Here is a 20,831-nt window from a genome sequence, read left to right on the forward strand (position 1 = left end):
GCCACCTCCATCTCCCACAGTACATTGGCAGGCAACTGTCATATTCCCTCTTAGCCTATATGGTCTCAGAAAAAACAGTTTAAGGCTGTCTAGTCTTCCTTACTCTAGTTATTCTGGACTTCTCTTCGCCTGTCTATTGCACTCTTCCATATCCTCCTTTTGCAGGAACCATAAATCATAATTACTACAAGGTTCTCTAACTGCGTGTGAATGTGAACCAAGAATATTCACCAGAGGAAGCAATCAGTTTACAAAATATATGGACTAGAATATGTAGACAGTTGCAAAATTATGATGAGGCATTTCTTGATGCTGTGTTTATTGTCTAACAAATTACAGTACATATGCATTCTCAACTCACAAGCAGGAGTAATTTTCTTTAGGACTCTGTTGGGAAATTCTGACATTGCTTTTGCTTCCTTGGCAGGTGAAGATGCACACTGTGTCCTACATTCATTTCTTCTATCTTGGCCTGTGTTTGCTTACCTTAACCAGTTCTGCTGCTGCTGGCCCAGAAACACTCTGCGGTGCTGAGCTGGTTGATGCTCTTCAGTTCGTGTGTGGAGACAGAGGCTTTTACTTCAGTAAGTCAACCCTTTCTTTCATTCAACTGCTAAACTTTTCCATGTAATCCACTGGAGTCTGCAACTGCTCTAAGTGAGGTTAGAAATGATCAAACCAGGCTGCCAAGTAGGACTAGTATCCTCTGTCTTGGAGATGTCCAAATCTTCAGTGACCATGAAGTCTCAGTAAAGAATAGAGCTGTGCCTGTGTTCAGTCTCTCTGAGTTTCTGACAAATTTTCCTTTTCAGACCTGTTTTTGGTTTTAACCACTTTCCAGCTGCTGCTATTCTACCTGCTATATTACTGCTTTCTGCTGACCTGTAACTGAAATTAAATGAATGAAAGCGCATACTAGACCCAAGATATTCATGAGGCAGAAATGCATGTACCTGCTATGTCAGACTACTTGTAAACAGTTTAAGAACACATTGTATCATATTAAAAACACACTAAGGTTCAACATCTGGTTTGAAAAAAAGAAAAGCTGGAAGGCAGCAAGCAGAAAGTTGCCACATCAAAGTATCCACATGCTTCATCAGTTAAATACAGGTGAAGGAAAACTCATGCATGGTAACATAATAAAGATTAACACCAGTACAGAAAACAGATAAAATTAAGTCTGCAACAGTGTAGATAAATTAGTACTCAAATAACTTTTTGGAACAAGACCTACACGTTGGAACTGAACATCACCATATTTTTCCTTTGCTGTGTTTTAGATTGTGCAAAGCTGGAGTAGTCAGATAAGTAACTTTTATCTTAGTACCTTCTTACAAGTGCCTTCAAGATCAAGAAATACACAACTTGTAAATAACAGAAATCTATTTCTACTTTTCATCCATTTGCTACTCAAATAACAGAAAGTTAACGAAACTTTTAGCTAGGAATATATTCATTTTGAATTCATTCATTTATATATTTATTCAAAACATGCAAGAATTAGTGCTTTTAGAGGCACTGAAGTCAGTGTTTATTTTTAATAATACATGCTTGTCTGAAGTTCTCGTCTGAAGTTACCTCTCCTTCAGGGCCTCAGTTACCTTTCCAAACACAAATATAACTAAGAAAAGGAATTATAAGGTGGTTAGGTTATAAAGACAAGAAATAAATGGAAGTGGTTTTTTTTTCTGTTCATTTTTATATTCTTTGTGAGCTCTAGCTTTTTTTTCTTTTTTTTTCTTTTGTAGTCCTCATTTGATCCCAATAATTCTTGCCTTCTAAGCTATCACTTTTGTTTTTCTGATCTTACCCGCCCCATTGCTATTCATTTCTATTCATGGAATTATTGCTTTCAATATTTTTCTCCTTGCTTGCAATAAAAATAGAATTAGGGAAATCCAGATTCTTGCATCTTTAATTTACAGAAACTCCTGATTTCCTCAACATACAAGCTGCAGATATTTTCACTATCTTCTTGGCATTTTCTAATAAAGTTTACCTTTGAAACTGGAAGCCTTAATTTCCTATATGCAAAGTAATTCACTGATGAATCCTTCTTTTCTGTATTTATCACTTTAGCTGTTGTTAACAAGCATCTGCTCTAGGGTGTTGTTTAACTTAGTATCTTGGTGCTAAACACAATATTAAAAATACTGGAATCTCTCATAAAGGAATTTACATTTGTCTACCAACTCTTTATGTGCTCATTTGATCATCAAAATCCATAACATTTATCAGCAGCTGAGTTACACTTAAGGGGCTATTTGAGTGTCCTACAAATAGGACACTGTTGGAAGGAATGTAGCGGAAGACTTTCATCTCCGCCTCTTGATTCTGCACCAGAAAACAATGAGACAACATAATGCATCCTTAGAACAGCATAGCACTTTTTTTTTTTTTTTTTTTTTTTTTACTGTGCATGTATCTTAGGCATTTTCTCAGTCATTTCTCTCCCAGAAAAATGTTTGCTGCTTGTTCAGAGAACTTTCACACTTCCTTACCACAAGAGTGGCTGCTACTGCCAAGCAATCAGACCTACTGTTACTTGTACCCTTGGTGTCCCTCAAGGTAAGAGGACATGTGAAATGCTAATCATCAGCAATAACACTGTTTTCAGTCTCAGCTATTCTAAGGTTACACAATCTGTTTCACATCTCTACATTCCCTAAACTAAATCATCCTTACTTTAAAGTACCAAGATGGGTTTCTGAAGTTTTGAAGATCTTTACCCTTGCAATCTTGAGCTTTATCTGCTGTCAGTAAAGACTTTCTCTCTAGTTTTCTTTGTTTTTTCTGAGTTTTCACTTAGAATTAATGTAACTGTTGACACTGTAAGGTCTACCTTGTTTTGTATGAAAGACTATGGAAGGTTTTACTAATGCATGACCACCCTGTTTTAGGCAAGTCTTGCACTGTTGTAATCAACAGACTGCAACATTTAACAGGAATTCTATGAAGTTGATACGTGGCCCTTGCATGCTAAGTAATGTGTGTTATCTACCTGACTACTTCTGATTCAGGAGGCAGCAATTTAATCTGTTTTAGCCTTCTCCCTCTTGTTTGTTAATGTTTAATCCAAAATATTGAATTGTAGAAAAGTCAATCCAGTAACATCGGTAAAACAAATTGAGATCCTTCTATCAAATGTACTACCGAATACAGCATATTATTGGAAGTTAAAAATGTTTTTCCATTTCATGGGACTTTTTAAGAATGCTGTATCATTGCAGACATAAATATCCAGTGAAATTTTTTCTTTTATTGTGAAGAGAATGTCAATTTAAAATGTATTTTAAGCCTTCTATTCTCATACTTTCATTCCTTTATATAAAGTATAATCAATGGTAATGTGTGCCTTTAACTTGCACAGGAAATAGCTGTGAGGGAAGGTTTTTTTCTTCCATCATTCTGTATTTCACTAGAGACTCCAAATATAAAGAATACCTTTTGGCTGAGGTGGAACTCCTGGTTCAGATTCAAGGTCAAAGCTTCTAAGTATTCCTTGGGAGTTGTGGGTGGAAATGAAGATAGAAATAATTGAGTTACTTTCTGTTGAAACTCTGTGCTCCACAACCACAAGGCTATATCTACAGCTAGGACTGGAAGAAAAAAAAAAATCCTTTATATAGTCTACTCTGCCCAACTTCCTAGCTATAAAAGGAAATTCTTTACAGCTTCTGAAGAGATGCCCCAGCTGCTTACCACACACAAAGAAAAGTATTGACTTCAAGAGGAAGTCAACTGTGGTTTCTACCACTCCCTTTCTTCATGAGGTAGACTGGCAAGGAACATTTTTTAAAATTGTTTTAGGGGAGGACACGGCAAAAATCCCAAAATAGAGCATCTGCTTTTTCCCTTGGTCACATTTAACCCCAGCCAGCACTGGCCTCTTCTTGGACAGCTTTTTCGCTCCCATGATTCACCGGTGAAGAGCAGTGTGTTGCCACCGTCCATCTAGCAGCACCTCTCTAGCAGAACTTCTGCCACTCAAATTCCTCTGTGCTAGCTTATGTTAGGAGAAGCCAACAGAGAGCCTGGCCACAGCTACACAAGTGGCTACACTTAGACACAACTCTTCTGAGTTAATGTTTCTCCAGTCTCAAAAACTCTGGATTCAACAGTCATGAAGCAAAGTGGGATGACTGCTATGTTCGTTTGAATTTTAATGCCAAGAAAGGTCTACCATGCCACTGCTATTACAAAACAATCCCGAGGGCAGAGAATGTCGGAAAAACTGAAAGGATAAATTACAGGAAACTTACAGAAGTGATAGCCCAGGACAGGCAAAATTTTGCTTGGAATAGTCTAGTCTTATCACAAGAATTTACTTTGTAGATTAATTAAAAAAAAGAGATTTTTTTTTTTCTTCATACAAGTTGAATTTGATGGACATCAAATGTCACTCATGTGGTTTCCTGAGGACTATTACTACCAGGAGAAAGGAAAGAAAAAATAATATAGCATTTGCTCCTCAGAGCAAACTACATTTTATCTAGTTTCTTATCCTTTGAAAATATACCTTTTCTTTTTCCAATAAATGGATACCAGTTTGGCTAGCAATACACATGAGTACCAATAAAGAAATAGCTTTTTATTTTTTTAGACACTTTTGGTCATTCTAATTTGTAAAGCCCAAGTTAGATGGCAATACTTATTTGAAACCATGGCAATCTATTTCATGAATTAAAACCCCACCTTTTTTCTGTTAAAAAAGCCCTGCTTTGGGCTTGTCATGGTTTAACCTGGCTGGCAGCTAAAACAACCACACAGACTTTCGCACATTCGCAGGGCTTATGGTGAATCTTCTGAAGCATCGCTTGCATAGAAAAGAAAGAGCTTATTTAGATATTTGACACAATGGAGTTCCTCTGATATTCTCCAGAGAATGGAGAATGATCTAGCACATGCTTCCATATGTATAAGAGGGAATCCCATAAAAGACAGGCTTTTCTGGTGTCCAGCCTGATGCTCCCTATGTCAACTGCTTTGTGGAGAATCATTACAGATTTTTACTACATTTTTTTCCACTAAGGCAATCAGAATTGTGTGTTGTCCTTCTTGTCCCCAGCTGTGCGCAACAGAAGACTATTGGTTTATAATCATCAGAAAATCAGAATAGGACAGCGAACATAATTTTGGGTAATCAGAGCTGTCATCAGATCTCATTGCCTTGTAGAATTAAGGTATATACAAAGGAACTGCTGCATTACAGAGGAGGAAATAAGGGGCATAGTAATAGGCAATTAAGTTTTGCTTCTTCCCTTTCCCTTTAGTTAACAGCTTCTTGTTTACTTCAGGAAGTCTGCTTTTAAGATGTTATTAAAGTTTCTAGGCCTGTCAGACTTATCAACATAATTACAAGAGATAGCATGGCACTCAGTTCTTTAACTACTCCATACCTGTAGGAGCTATGAGTCATTAGCTCCTCTCTGTGTCCCTGACTGAAAGGAATGTTAATGTTACAAGCCCAGGAGAGGCATGCTGAAAAGCTGTGGTGGACATACAGCCTGTGGTGGACATACAGCCTGTGGTGTCAGTGACTGTCTTGCAAATCTTTGCAAAGAAATGCTGGTCGTCTTGGCTATGTTCACAGAGCAAGATCTGAGAGTGTTTTTAAGGTCCTTGGTATGGCTACATGCCCCGTTCATGTCCAAATCCTGTATCCATGGAAGATTTGAGTGTATTCCTCAATCTTTATCCCAAGATTCCTTACTTCTTACAGGAAAGCTAGCCTGGAAAGGAGCTAAGATGTGCTTTAGCCAGGTCTGCATGGTCAGTGATTAGGGAACCAGGACTATAGGCACAGTTATTGATATACGTCTGTAAGAAAAAAGACAGCTCTGGCTTCTGGAATGTTATCACTGTATAGTCAATTAACTGATACATAAGTTTGGTGTGTGCACTGTTGCCCCTGGTAGTAATCACTGAGGAAGCTCTCTGAAAATAAGCCAGTCTTTGAAATAATTTTGTCTTTTTTTAGCACATTAAGAAAGGCTAGGGAGTGTCCATAAAGGCTAGCCTTAGTTTAGTGAGGTTAATCTTCTTAAGTTACCTCTTTAATAACAGAGAAAGAGGTTCTGCCTTCTTTCTCCATGGTTCACACAGTGAGTCTAGGAAAATTTAGTCTCTAAAACACACTAAATTTACACTCTGCAAACAGGTCTCCTCTACAGCTACTTCTCAGGTCGCCAAGGATTTCATAACTTTCCAACCTTTTCATTAAGAGGCACTGTAGTAGTAATGATAATTTTAATGAGGTGACTGGAAGCAAACCATTGATCAAAATTTCAGCAAGAAACATCTCTGCAAAAAGTCTCTACTACCAAAACCAAATAAGTACAGTTTCTCCAGAAGTTCAATTCATACGTGTCCTTATTAGCTGTTAGATGTTAGAGATGCTAATACTTTTTATGATGTTTGCCTTATCTATGCACTAGAGCAAGTTTCAAATTTCGTCTCAAATAGCAGAAAGCTGTTATTTGACATTTGATTCCCTAACTGCTATATGTGTATTTAATACATTGTTTAGTCTCATGATGGATAAAGTCACTCAAAGAAGCACTTGGCAAGAGCAGCATTAATTCTTGGCATAGCTGCCCCTCTTACTTTTCCACTGAATCTTAAATACCAAGAAAAACCCTTCACTGACTTCAATTCTGGCATATGCTTTATGCAATTGGCCACAATTTTTGCATATAGACCTCTTCATTTGTTCTAGTATTAATAATGCATTTGCAATATTTGATCAACAGCAGCAAGAGTCACAAAGCAAATTATTCAGTTTAGCAGAACTGCACAGTCTCTTAATTAAAACCTTTTGCATTAACTACTTGATCATCTAGGGCAATCTATACAAAGTACTCATTCAAAGAAGGAAGTTCATACAGCCATTTCTCTAGAGCTTATTCAGCATTTTAGCTCTTATACGTGCTTCAAACCCTCTCACCTCACTGAAAATCAGAAACTTAAAGCTGTTTTCATTTCAGAGCTTTGCTAAAAAAGGATGGATCTGAACTTGTGTACTAAACCATACTCAAATGTCAATATTTCCCTATGATACAAACTCAGTTGTTCAAAAATATGACAACAAATGAAAGGGGTAACCAACAGTTAAGTCCTTTCTCAGTCTAGAAATCAAGACAAAAGAAATACCACAAATGTATGCTTATTGAAGAATTTATGCTAAATTTATCTTTGTTAGTAACCACAGGAACTTCCATATCAAAAAGAAAAGTTCTTTAATTTGTACTTTCTTTGCAGTGCATTTAATGCAAAATGACTATGTAAGATATAGCCCAAGTACTGGGTCTAATTGTTTAGTAATGACAGGCATATTTCATGTTTGCATCGGTGAATGAGAACAAGAACTGTTCTGAGAACAAGAATTTAACACATCCATAGCCTTTGGAGGGGCATAACACATACTGACCGGTGGGTGACTCCAAATTATAGAAAATTTTGCATTGTCACTGTAAGTAAAAGTTTAAAAAACTGAATCCAGTTAAATGCCTATTTCAACCAAAAGGTTGTACTTTAGGCACTGATTAACACATAACTTTCAGAATAATAGGATAAATTGATTTTCTTACTGTATCAAAGCAAGAAAAGTCAAATGTTATCTTCTTTTCAGACTTCTTTAAATATTAGTCAAATTGCATAGATGAATTTATCTTGTCAATTTTATCTGAGCAACTTTCAGGTTAAATTTCGGATTGCCTCTCCAATGTTAATTCCCAGGAAATTGGTATGGAATACCTTAGAAAACTAGTTTTTGAATTCCTTAGTAGACTTAAGTTTGTACAAAATCAGACACAAGTCTGAGATACTTGCTGTATTTTCTGATTGAATCTCATGTACACTCAAATTTAATATGTTTTCAATGCTTTTGTTCTTACAAGACAGAATGGAAGCTGTTTGCTTACCTCACGTTAATTCCTTTGCTAGTGGAAACTGGAATAGCTTCCTTTTATCAAAGAAACAATTCAGGGTTCATCTCCCTCTTTTTTTTTCTTTTTTTTTTTTTCTCCTGAGTCTACAGCATTTTTTATATATTTCCCATCTTACTTTTGAAATTCAGCTGTGATCCCAGTTTTCACATCTATGTAATATAACTGTTCTAGAGTAAAAGAATGCCTCCAGACAGCAGAACCTTCTGCTTCCTTATGTATCCATACAAGTGTGGAAGTAGGAAGAGTGTCCTGCTAAAGCTCTTCCATTAGGAAATTACAGCTTACACCTAAACCTGAAATTATATGATTTATTTTTTTTTATACAGAACTATTTGTTTATAGTGTTTGTATCTTTGTGTGTTGGGCAGAAATTCACACAAGTCTGAGTATGAAGGAAAAAAAAGGGGTTGACTCAGACCATTCTGACTCAATCCAGCTCAATGAACAAAACTGTTTTTTTCCTGAAAATAAATATTCTAGCAACACTTATTAACTATTTCTGTCTCCAAATGAGTAAGCACTTAAGTAACACCCCCAGCTCCTATAAACAACAACTTCTAAGGAAAGTAAATACTACTGAAAATTGTTTCAACTTCCAAAGAATGCTAATTAACTGCCATATCCTAATAAGACAATGGATAAATGCTTAAATTATACACACAAACTCTGTATTTCACAATAAGTCTGTAGTCTAAAGAATATTTTTAAATGTATGGCTTATGCAAAGGTAGAAAAAGTATAAGGGTTGTTGGGAAAATGGTAGACAAGATGTTGTTATGGTTGTGGATCTAAAAAGACGACTACATACCTAGTTAGCTTTGATGGCTGTGTGGTACTATGAATTATAAATCCACTTTACAACAGAGGGATTTTTTTCAGACTTACATTAACTATATTGAAGGTTTCTTTTAACTCAGCCTCATCAAAATGACTGGATAACAGCTTCTACAATTATAATGAAATTTTTACAACCTCTTTTTGTAAGTCTTCATTGATTACTTTAGGTTACATGAAGGCTAATAAGGACATCTGTTTTAGGTTAACATAGCAGGTTTAAACTGAATACGTTTCATACCTTGAAACTTCTGTAGACAAGTAAGATGTAATAACTTGTTTCTACATCCCCTGAATTCCTGAATTACTAGTCAACAGGTCTTCCATGAAAAAACTTAGTTTTTCCTACGTATTTCAAGTTTTATGTTTCTTTCCATTAAAGTTTCCAGCCTTTCACAGACATATTTAGTTTGGCAGGAAGAATCTGGTGACTCATAGACTGAAGAGATTTGAGAGCAAGCTACTGAAAATGTATCTAATTTCTTCTTGTGTAATTTGGGAGCAAGCTACTGATAGTATGTCTAATTTTCCTAGTTTAATCAGATGTATTATTGGCAAATACATGTCCTGAATAAAAGCCATGTTTATTCCTGAAATATATAGCTAAGGTTAAATGCAAGACCAGCATATATATTTGCTTTTAGAACAACACTGTTTTTTCTAATTGTTTCTAGCATTTTACTCTAAATCAATGGGTACTGCACAAAAACAGAGGTACTACTGAAATAATTTGCATTATGACCCTACTTATATTTTGGAACTCAGTAATATCAAAGTATTCCTGATTGATATTTTTTGATGTTTTTCTTTTCCCCTCTGATTTCCAAGGGAGGACAGAGGTGTAAGAAGAATCGGTGATGTTATTATACCTGCATGATTCATATAGAGAAGGATAGATGTATTAGAAAGCTCTCATTTGTATTTTATGTTGTCAACTGTATTGCTCCTTTCACCTCTTTTCAGACAAAAGACTTTTAAATTCAGTTCTTTCTAGACAGACAATCTGTGACAAACATCATTTTCATTTATCCATGTACAGACTGAACCTTCTGAATAATAAAGACTAAACATAGCTTGATCCAATATACACAAGGAGATTCTGGTTCAGATTCATTCCATCTACTTTTGGGCACATAAAGCAGAATTATGAGCCTAGTCAAGGTCATCCTACAGTCAGTGAGAGAAGTTAGAAACTCTCAGAGATCTCATTAAGTTCTGAATATCCCATAGGACATACTTTTCGTTCTCCACTAAATTAAGCAAGGAAGCTACGGCAATTGTACCCTTAAGTTAGTCATGTCAATTGAGTAAGGACTGTCCATTAAAAGCCTAAATTTTGGTAGGATTAATCTATTTAAAACCACACAGTGAACTTCAATGTGGAGATAAGGATGCACTCATATGGAACGTATTTCAGATCAAAGCAAATCCAAGCTTGTTTTAGCTGCCATGGTATAATGGCAGTTAAGCAAAGACCCAGAATGTGCCTTATGCAAGTAACACCAGTTAGAGTTGCTCCTTTGGCCTTAAAAAACTCCCAGGTCTTAGTCTAAGTGTGAAACCTGTTGGAGAAAGCACTCCACTCTGAGACAGTAAAAGTAGAAGGGAAAAGCTTATCTATCTTTTGTTTCTTGATATAATAAGTAGAATATACACTTACATGCCAAAATAAGTAACACTCCTTCATGATTTAATCCTGCATAATGAGACAAGGTGCACTTATTCATGCATAAATAATGTAGCAATTTTTTACACTGCTGTTCACATAGATTCATTTCTATTCCTATGAATATACATAGCCTGGCAGTTTTTTAACAAATTGAGACAATAACAATATTTAAAATCTAAAGTGACCTCTAAATATCAGACGTCACTAAGGAAGCATATGATCATGGAGAAAGGACACAGAATGATGCTCAAGTATAGTTTTGAGATACTCATTGAAACAACAGGCATACAGTTTTGGGATACTCAGGCAATTAGAAGATTTAAAAAATAGCTACTGCTGACCTAATGAGCTCATCTATAAAAGCAATAATATGACTGAAGTAAGACAGAACCCCACCTGAGGCTGTTAGCCATTCAATGAGTTGAATCAACAGCACAAAGTCCCTCTACCTTCCTTGCTTCAGTTCCTGCCTTCATCCGAGGAGTACAATAACAGTACAGAACCACTTAAAAGATTCCATGATCTTCTCTAAAGTGATCCCCTTGCAGGGAACAGTAATTGCAGGAGTTAAAATTTCCAAACCAGATATGGAGGGTAGGAACTGTACTTTAGGTTGCTCAGAACTTGACAAACCTTTTGTTTTGAAGCGGAGTACAACACTAAATACCAGAAAGGATTATTTATATTTTCTATGAATAAACATATATACAATTTAGCTTATTTCCGGCTAATCTTAACATTGTGCATTGTACCCTTCCTAGTTGCTCTGTTTGAGGGAAATGGGGTACAAATGAGGGCAGTGTTTCCACAACATTCTCTCACTTTACTGTTATGTATTGACTTCTGCCTTTAAAGTCGTGAAGGGTGATCTTGTATAAGATACATGAATGATTTTCATACACTTGTAGAGTTCCAGCAATATTTCAGGAATTAGATACAGTAGATTTAATATGGCTATCCCAAGATACAATAATTTCAAAAAATGGAGTGGTCAAGATAATATGGTCATTCAAACAATAATAGGAAGATATTTTTGTAGAATTTGACCCTTATCTGTCTTTTTGCAAACAATGGAATAAAATTCTACAACTGCAGCTTTAATATCATTAAGTCAACTCTAATTTTTGTTACATAGCCTTCTTATTTTAGTTTTTGAAAGCAGTAGGAGTTGATGTAATAAAAGACAACTATTTCCTGTTATCACTAAGATGAAGACTAATAAAATGAGCTAAATTCATAAGTGGCGATGTTCTTATTGTCTGCTGCTCTTTTCAGATAGAAATTTATACTCTGATACAAAACAGATGAAACTCAGTTCTGTTAAAAAAAGAGCATTTTTTTTTCAATAAATCAGGTTTGAACCCCCCATCAAGAATCAAATAATCCGCAACTGACCTTGAATGTAAAATTATTACCTTTGAATTATGAAATAAGGGAGTGCCCTTGTTGGGTTTTTTTAGGATATAATATTAAAAAAAAAAAAGTGTATAACTACACTTTCATATGGCAGAGAAAAGAGAGACATTGTCAAGGAAAAGCCGATATGTAGTATAATAAAGGGACAAAGATGATACCAAAGAAGTGGAAAATAATGCTTTAATAATCCAGGCTGGCCCTGTCCAGGAGTTTCTTCACTTCATAATCCACAATCAGGAGTCCATGGATACTTACTCAAGGTAATCTGTTAACTTCCATTGCCTTTTGCTCAGTGCACTGAGAATAGTGTGAGCTAATTTGAGGAATTCTCTATGCTCACTAAAGAAAACATTGATCATTGATTTTCCTAGGTCTTTTGGCCATAAGTATCATTGTACCACAAATATTTTCCCTTGACTGGATTCCCACTGGTTTCTAACTAGTCATCTGTTTTTCCTAAGAATTACCAGCTGAACTTCTGATATTTTTCCTTCTGTATTAAAAATACCGCAAATAGAGGCTCTTTTGAGCAATCAATAGGTACTATTTGTGCCTGATTTGAAAAGGGCACATGCACATCAAAAAACTCATTTTTAATGTTTATTCAAACCAACCTGAGAGGTTTGTAGTGTAATTTTAAGGTTCATCTACCATTCATGATACAAACTACTAAAAACTATCAATTCTTCATACATCAGTGTCTGCTGACGTGCCTAAATTGGTCTTGATTTTGTGGCGGGTAGATGGCTACATCTAAAAGACTGAATACTAACTTTTTAGAAGTGTGAATCTATTTTCAAAAATTAGTACAAGTCTCATGAAAAGTCAGTGAGACCTTGGAGGCTCCTAAAGGCATAACAGGCAGATTTTCAAGGTTTTTTAGGCACTGAAGAAACAGGTGGGAACTCAAGAGATTTTTCAAAAGCAGTCGTGTATCTAATTTCCTTTGAATTCAATGATAGGTGGTCATAGGGAGAGGGTTTTTTTAAATCCTTCTAGGCATATGCCTGTGTTTTTAGTCACCTCACTATATTTGGAAACACAAGTCAGGGCCCTTAGCTACTTGTCTAATTTTTTCTTATGGACCTTATTGACTATTTGTGAAAAAGCTATCACTATTAAAAGCTCTTTAAAATAAGAATTGGCATAATGACTTGGCTTCCTCTCTGACGTTAAACATACTAATACGCTTAGGATGAAATCTTCTTATTTCTAGCATAAATATGTGAGGCATCAGATGAAAGCTAATAATTTCCCAAGGGAGCTAAAAATAATGAAGGCTGAATTTGAATAAATATTCTAAGAGGCATTCTGGAACAGACAGTGGTTAATAAGTACTGCAAAGGCTACCTTTCTACAAACCTCATTTGCAAGATGCCAAAGCCTCAACATGGACAACAAAAAATATGGGTAAAGATTGAACATGAGAAAAATTATAATCATTGCAGGAAGTTGGAGACAATGCATATTTTGTTGTTTCTTTGTCTTCTGATCAGACAGATATAATTAAAAATCTCTTGAAGTTATTTAGGATGTCTTATTTTGAAGTTTCATATACTTATGACTTAGACCTAGTCTCCACGGAAATGAGACCATCTGACAGCACCTAAATTTACTGCAATAATTCTAAGTACATTGTAATATAAGGAGTAAAAGAATATGCAGGTTTTATTAAAAAGCGTTAGTTTGTGTAACCACAAATAATGCAGGAATGTGTGAATTAAACACGTTTTAAATGTGAGCTGCAACTCAAACAGAATAGCCTAATGAAAGAACTAGTGACTTAAGCTGTTGTCTTAAGAATCCCTTAAAATCAGGGAATATTAGCCTTAATTTTGATCACAGGCCAATCAGTTTTACACTATGATACAGTCCATCACTAAATGACTACAGTATTGTATCCATAGTTATGCAGGATGCATACTTCTTGGGAGAAGGAAAAACTATTCAAATATTTATTCTGTCTTCACTATGTAATGGGTGGTCTCACGTCCTATTGACTTCCAAGACCCAAGCACTGCAGACAATAAGAATTAATATTTTCCTCATAAACTCCTCTAGAGTGCTCATCGTAGAAGTATTTGATCGCAGCACTCAGACATATACATTATACCCCACAATTTCCCAGGAAATCATCTGTTTCTCTAAGCATTTATAAGGTTTTGTCCCTAGTAATTGCATATCCAACTGGAGAGGGCAAGGGTTAATTTTGCAAAGTAATTTTAACATTTCGGCTACTACTTTGTGTGTTCGAACAGAATACAAATGTCAAATAATTTAACCTAGAGATACAGTGAAGTAGTACCTTCCCTTTATACAGGGGAAACTGAAGCTAAAAGGCAAAAATCAGATTTTACGACATGCAGCTGCAAGTGTGCCACTTGCTCAAAAGCAGCTTCAGCGTATACCCTATCCTACCTGAGCTAACAAACTACTTTTGCCAAGACAGCTAGAAACAAAAGCAATGTAATCTTACTCTCTTTTTTGTTCAACTCTAAGCACCTTTCCAAAGGATCTTTAGCCTCTTTCTGCTTTCACTGGAGTGACAGAAATTGCCTCATTCTTGCGAGCTACAGAAATTCCAGAGCAGCTGCTGTTCAGGGCAGCAGCAAAGCATTGATCAGGAATAGTTCTTCTTGCCAAGTGGCTGGTGATAAATAGAATTCAGCACAGAATCATTTAAAATTTTAAATGATTGAAATCTCTTGGTCAAGAGATCTGACTTTAGATGAAAAGGTTAAAAACAATTAAGAAAAAAAGTTGGTTTTCCTTTTCAACTAATGACGGAGGTCATGAAAGCTGGTACAGGAAAGCCCTATATCTGTTCACAAAAAGTTCATGAAGTGCTATGACTGTGTAAACACCTCTCAGAGTTGTATGCTAAACCTTCAGCTGGAATAAGTAATTTCCTATCTTCAGTAATTACAACATTAATTAGGCTTAGCCATTCATGGGTAGTCAACTGAAATGACCAAGACAAGATTGATTCTGGACAAGAATTCAAGAACTTGTGGCTGAAGTAGGCAGCTGAAATCTGAAAGTCCCACTGTTTCTTAGTTTGAGCCAGTACAGAAAATACACCTTTTCTTTGAACCACCTCTACCTCTTCAGTTTGCATTATATTCTTGTGCCATGTTGAAATCAGAGTCATAATGCTGTTTTAAAGTACTTCTTGAATTCGTTTTAGACACATTTAAACTACAGTAATTTAGCTGATGGCTGCTTGATTTCAGTGCAGCCAGTGAGAAAGCAAGCAATCCAATGACCCCAAGTTCACTGAGATTGCTGGAAAATAAAAACAAGGGTTTGGAAGGCCAGCGCTTCAACACATAAAGAAATATATTGAATACTTCAAAAGATATAAAATTCTTAGAACTGTTGGAAAGGCTTCTGTGTGTGAACTTTCCTGTCCAAGTGGCATTGCTAAATACCATGACACCAATCAGAGGGCTGACATCATGTTGTTGTGTAACTCATAACCATAGCAATGTCACTTTTTAAAATGCATTATACGTGCATTCAGTGGCTTAAAATCTCAACTGTGTCAGATGTTAAATAAAGTACAAGTTAGGAGATTTATATTGAAATATGAGCTCTTTATATTTTTTTCATAAGAGGAAAAGAAAATGTAAAGCTTGTTAATCCAGTGTTAACACTGGAAGCTTGGATTCAGACCACAGACACAGTGAGAACAGGTTTCATCACCAATATAACTCATAGTGGTATAGTCTAGTAAGAGAGCTAATCCTGATCATTTTAACGGACGACAATAAACTTGAACTTCTACATTGCAAATGGGCCGTGATGCACCTAAATGTATGCAGTCAATAAACAGCATAGTACTCCCAAATTGCTGAGTAAATGGTCTATCTATCAGTCCAAGTTAACTTAGTATAGTTTAGGCCCGACAACTATAAGCAAAGGAGAACAGCATGCATCAGAAACTGGGAATATAATCCTCCTCTCCTTTTCTTCAAAACTAAACACCCCTTGAAAGAATCTTTAGCCTCTTTCCGCTCTCACTGGAGCGACAGAAATTGCCTCATTCTTGCGAGCTGCAGAAATTCCAGAGCAGCTGCTGTGCAGGGCAGCAGCAAAGCACTGACCAGGAATAGTTCTTCTTGCCAAGTGGCTGGTGGTAAACAGAATTCAGTAGTGCCAGGTACTAGTAAAGGGAATGACACGTACCCTTTGCCTCAAATGCCATGTAGTAGGGAGTATCTGGTGTTATCTGTTACCTGTCCTTTTAGAATATCAGTATATTTGAGCTGTAAATCAGAGGCGCTATGTTGGACTGATTGTCCTTTTATGTGATCAGAGTCATCAGCAGTGGTGTAATGTAGCTGTTGCTCTCTTGATGATCCACTGAGGAGACCACTAACACTGCCTTTATGAGGCATAAAAATATGAAATAAAGGCTTGCTATACCCTGCAGGCTTCATACTATTCAATAAGATTTGAGGTTGTGCTTTCACAAGATAAGGGATGATATGCCCCATATGACACCTGGGTTAGACTGAATTACAGCTTCTTTGGCAAAGATAAAAGGACCTGAATTTCTCTGGTAACAAATAACAAGATCACCACCTGGTCTTTCAAAACTTGGCAATTATAACTGCTATTTAAAGTGTAGAATTCTGGACACAGATTGCTTCCAGTATCAAACCCACAGTCACTTGATTTCTTGATACACTGCATAAGATGATCTTGTTCCTAACCAATTTCTCATATGTATGGGAAAATTTATTTATAAACTTTGCACCCATAAAAAGAAATGGTGAGATGTTGAAATGTATGAGTCCAGCAGTACACAATTATGGCTAACACAGTCCCTTTCTGTGCAATCCATGAATCCAGAAATAAGACTTCCGAATACAAGAAGCCTAATTGGTGAAAACTCTCTCACACTTTTTGTATTTCAGAGGACAGACCAAATGCTTCTGTAGATAGCCAATGGATAAAGAATAAAGCAGCTGGGAGGGCTATGGCTATTTTTAGCTCTAGGACTACCTAGCTTACATAACCTTGAACAAACCAAATTTATCTGTATTTATCTTATTTTCACCATGTGTGAAAATGAGGTGATGATGTTTATTCACCTTCTAAATGCTCTTGAAATCCCCCGATTCAAGTAACCATTCAGATCCATCCAAATACTATTTCTTAGAAGCTCTCACACACACACACACACATATATAACTCAACCACTGGAAGGGTTAAAGTTTTAAACAAATGCCACATTGCAGTAAGGATGATAAATTATAGATAATAGTCTATCAGACTTAGAAAGACAGTTCAGTACACACAATAAAAATAGATCTGTTTACATAAGGGATAAAAATTGGCTACTACTTTCAAACTAGAAGTTAATGTATGCCATATTACTGCAGAGAATCCCTCAAACCGTTTTTAAACAATACTATAACAGTTACATAAAACTTAATGGCAAGTTAAGTAGAACACCCCAGCAGGCCCTCTGCTTACTGCAAGTATATGGCACAGAGTTCATAGGTTACTTGAGACTCATTCTCCCAGCCAAACGAGTCAAACAATAACACTTCTAGGCGCTGAAACACTTTTCCTTGGATTTCAGCAGAAGCAGATGTGGGGCTGACTACACACTGAACAAAAAGAATATTTTTGAAAAGAGGATGGCAGCAAAAACATAAGCTCAGCTTGCAGTTTATCTGTAATCATCCTTGCCGTTCACCTTGATGCTAGCTTTCTAATATTACCCTCTTCATCTGAAGATCAGTGCAAAGCTTCAATAAATCGGAAGCTCATTTCTTCATATGTGCTTCAGATTCCCCTGCTAAACAAATTGGTGCAATGTTTCAATCTTCATTTTAGTTTGGGGTGTAAGTTCTGAGTCATCATCATTTAATTTTCTCCAAGCCTCCAGCTCGTGTTTTCTGTTTTTCTTCCTGGATGTGTCATAACAACTGAATTGTACCACCCCAGTAAAATGGTAAAGCCCAGCAGACATCTGCCAGCAACAAAATACTGTGCTCTCACTCTAATTCCCCACACATTCCACTTTTCACACCACTTTCCTCGCATCCTCTCAGTAAAGTGGTAGAGCCTAGTAAGCAATTTCTTTTCATTGTCCACAACATTCTGCCAATGCTAACACAGAGATGAGGCAATAAATCAAAAAAGTCGCCTCAGAGAAGAGCGCACTTGCTTTGCACGCTCTTTTCCTAGCCCTGTTTCTGTCAATATTCCAATAAAGTTAAATTCCCTGAAGTCAATGACTTCCCTGTAGGTAGGATATCTGTCAGTTCTGGGTCAATACTGTGTTAATGAACTGTGAAAGTAATATTTTTCAGAATTTCTGAGTAATTTCGATTTGGGAAAAATCAGTTGAGAAAAGTTTTACTCTTTCAAATTTAATAGAAACTCTGTTCAAAAGTTTCCAGCATTGTTAAGGCAGGAACAACAGAAAAAAAATAATAATCCCTTAGTCTGAGCTTTGAGATACCATAATTAATGTAAAGGAGTTCATACTCTAGTACAATTCTTTTAAAAACAGTCATTATATATCAGAATTGCACGCAGAAGAAAAGAAGGCAAGAATTAGCAGTAAGAGAAAGGTGTTACAAGCAAGGCAGAAAAATTTCATCTGGAAAGAGGTAAAAACGATGAATCAAAAAAAAACATAATTTAAGACAGAGGAGCCTTTAAAAGTTGCTAATAAAGTTCTGTATTTGGCAGCTACCTTACCTGAACTAGGACTTTGATTCCTTTGAGGGTGAATCATGTTTGAACCAGGTTTCAAGGACAGTTCTCCTCTCACAAAACGCACAGCACATGCAACTGCATCCAATTTTTCCTACCAGATCTGGGTTGGGCAGTGACTGCAGCGTGTTCTAGCAACTGCATGTCAGTGGATAGCTGTATAAGTATCAATCCTGCAGTCCTGGTTAGCACAGACTGTGAAGCATTTCTCTAGAAATACCCACACCAGATCACCTAACCACAAAGCAGCCACATCTCGTTTAACTGCAATCCCAGTAGAGTTGAAGAAAAAAACATTTTTAAGAGAAACCTCACCTCAGTGCTCAGATGAGGAAATGTCACTATCAGACCGCAGGTTCAGTTATGATAGCAGTAACAAATGATAGCAGCCATTCTAAAGAGCAGGAGAGTTGCCACATGACAACTCCTTGAGATTATCTTGAGGGGCATATAAAAACAAAAACACTTACAGCAGCCCAGCACTTCAGAAAACTGAGCTGATAAATACCTATACCTACCTTTACTGATAAATACCTCAGAATCTTGGAAATTTGCGAATTTTAGGTGAATTTTCACATGCAGGACACAAGTGCACATCTCTGAACCAAAGTAATTTCCTTTTTTACCTCCTCCACAAATTCCACCTTCACACCACGGAAGCAAAAGGGTTATTCAATAAAACAGCCATACACTTCGGAGAAGAGGGGGTTACATTTTAGTAGGGGCAAAAGCATGTGGCTTCTAATCTTATTGTTGGAATTGACTCACTGGTTTTTGCTGCACCTTTCTCTCCCACTTTTGTACAAGAAGACAACAAAAAACTCAAAAACTTGTCAAAGATACACAATGCACAAAACCTGAAATTCAGGCAGTTAAAATCTGGTTAAGTTATAACAATGTTAAGGCAGAGATTAATATTACAAAGTGTCAGGCAATCTGAAGTTTAGGTGGTGTTACCTGCTCCAACTGTTAGTGTCAATGGCAATATTATGGTGCCAAAAAATCATAATTTATATGTATGATTACCAAATTTGTGTTCTGCTGCTCAGTTGATGATAGTGTTATGGAATATTTAGTTTGCTTTTGCAGAAGTATTTAATTCTCAAACACTTATATGCACTTTGTGCAATAAGAGAGGATTAATTGCTCTTTAGGGATTGGGCTGCCCCTCACTGATTCCAGCTTGAGCTATACCAGATGCCATATAGCCCATCCAGAAGAGCTAACTCTTAATCTTTCTTCTTCTACATCCACTAAATATGACTTTATATAATTGCGCCAGAGCACTGAGACAATAATGAATGAATGGTGCATGAAGAACTCTGGAGAGGTTTCAGCAATTTCTGTAAGGAAATGAGTCAAAATGCATCTGAGCAAGATACAGGACATGGTGCAATAATGTCTGGTTTCTTCTGAATAAAAAGAAAGAACAAGTGTCCTATCACTGATATTTTATCTTGAGCCAGTATGGTGTCTAATGTGAAAATTTACAATGTGAAATAATAAATTAAGAACGTCTGTTCTATTAGGAAACAAATATAGTACTTAATAATTACTACCAGCTTCAACACTAAAATGTTAACAATATGTTTGAAATTTTAAAGACTGCATTTCTTAGCAATTTTACAGCATATCACTTTGAAAGACCTTGTAGATACTTGCCAGATGTGATACAGTGGTAAAGGAACACTACAGCAGACAGCTTATTTATCCTTAGATCACCCCACTCATTTTCACTCAAACCAGAAAAATTATTTCTGAATTTCCTAATGATCTTGCAAGATAAACATCGAAAATTAGTACAGCTAGAAATTACTACATTAAAAGGAGTATTATATTCTTTAATTCTAGTGCTAAGAACATAAACCTTTCCTAAGTCCTACTTATCAGTACAATGACGTCATCCTGGAGTAGGAGAAAGGATAATCTTCCTTGTTGCTGCATTACTGAAGAATGGCAAGGAGTTCTGATAAATATACTGTTCATCATGCATATAAGTTTAATTACAACCAATACTAAACAGTCTTTCACATAGGACGGAACATGTTGTGGATTTTAAAAGCCACATATTGTTTTCTATATTTCTAGTATTTTTTTTCTCCCTACAATACAGCAACATGTTCCAAGCATTTTTCAATGCTTTCTCTCTGCTCTTTGCCTTCACTCCACCAGCTGTCACTCCAGTGACATTTCCCAAGCATGAGGCTGACAAAGAGCAGGGT

The 20,831-nt window shown here is 36.2% G+C and overlaps 1 protein-coding gene across 1 annotated transcript in view; it reads left to right on the forward strand.

The window, feature by feature from the left end:
* The window catches only part of IGF1 (insulin like growth factor 1), a 55,541-nt gene that overhangs the window by 4,064 nt on the left and 30,646 nt on the right, over positions 1-20,831 (forward strand). Inside the window, exon 2 of the mRNA XM_054803429.1 lies at positions 428-584. Coding sequence (XP_054659404.1) covers positions 428-584 — 157 coding nt within the window. The remainder of the gene's footprint in view (positions 1-427; positions 585-20,831) is intronic.

This window comes from Grus americana, chromosome 1 (assembly GCF_028858705.1).
Source record: "Grus americana isolate bGruAme1 chromosome 1, bGruAme1.mat, whole genome shotgun sequence".
Classification (NCBI taxonomy): Eukaryota; Metazoa; Chordata; class Aves; order Gruiformes; family Gruidae; genus Grus; species Grus americana.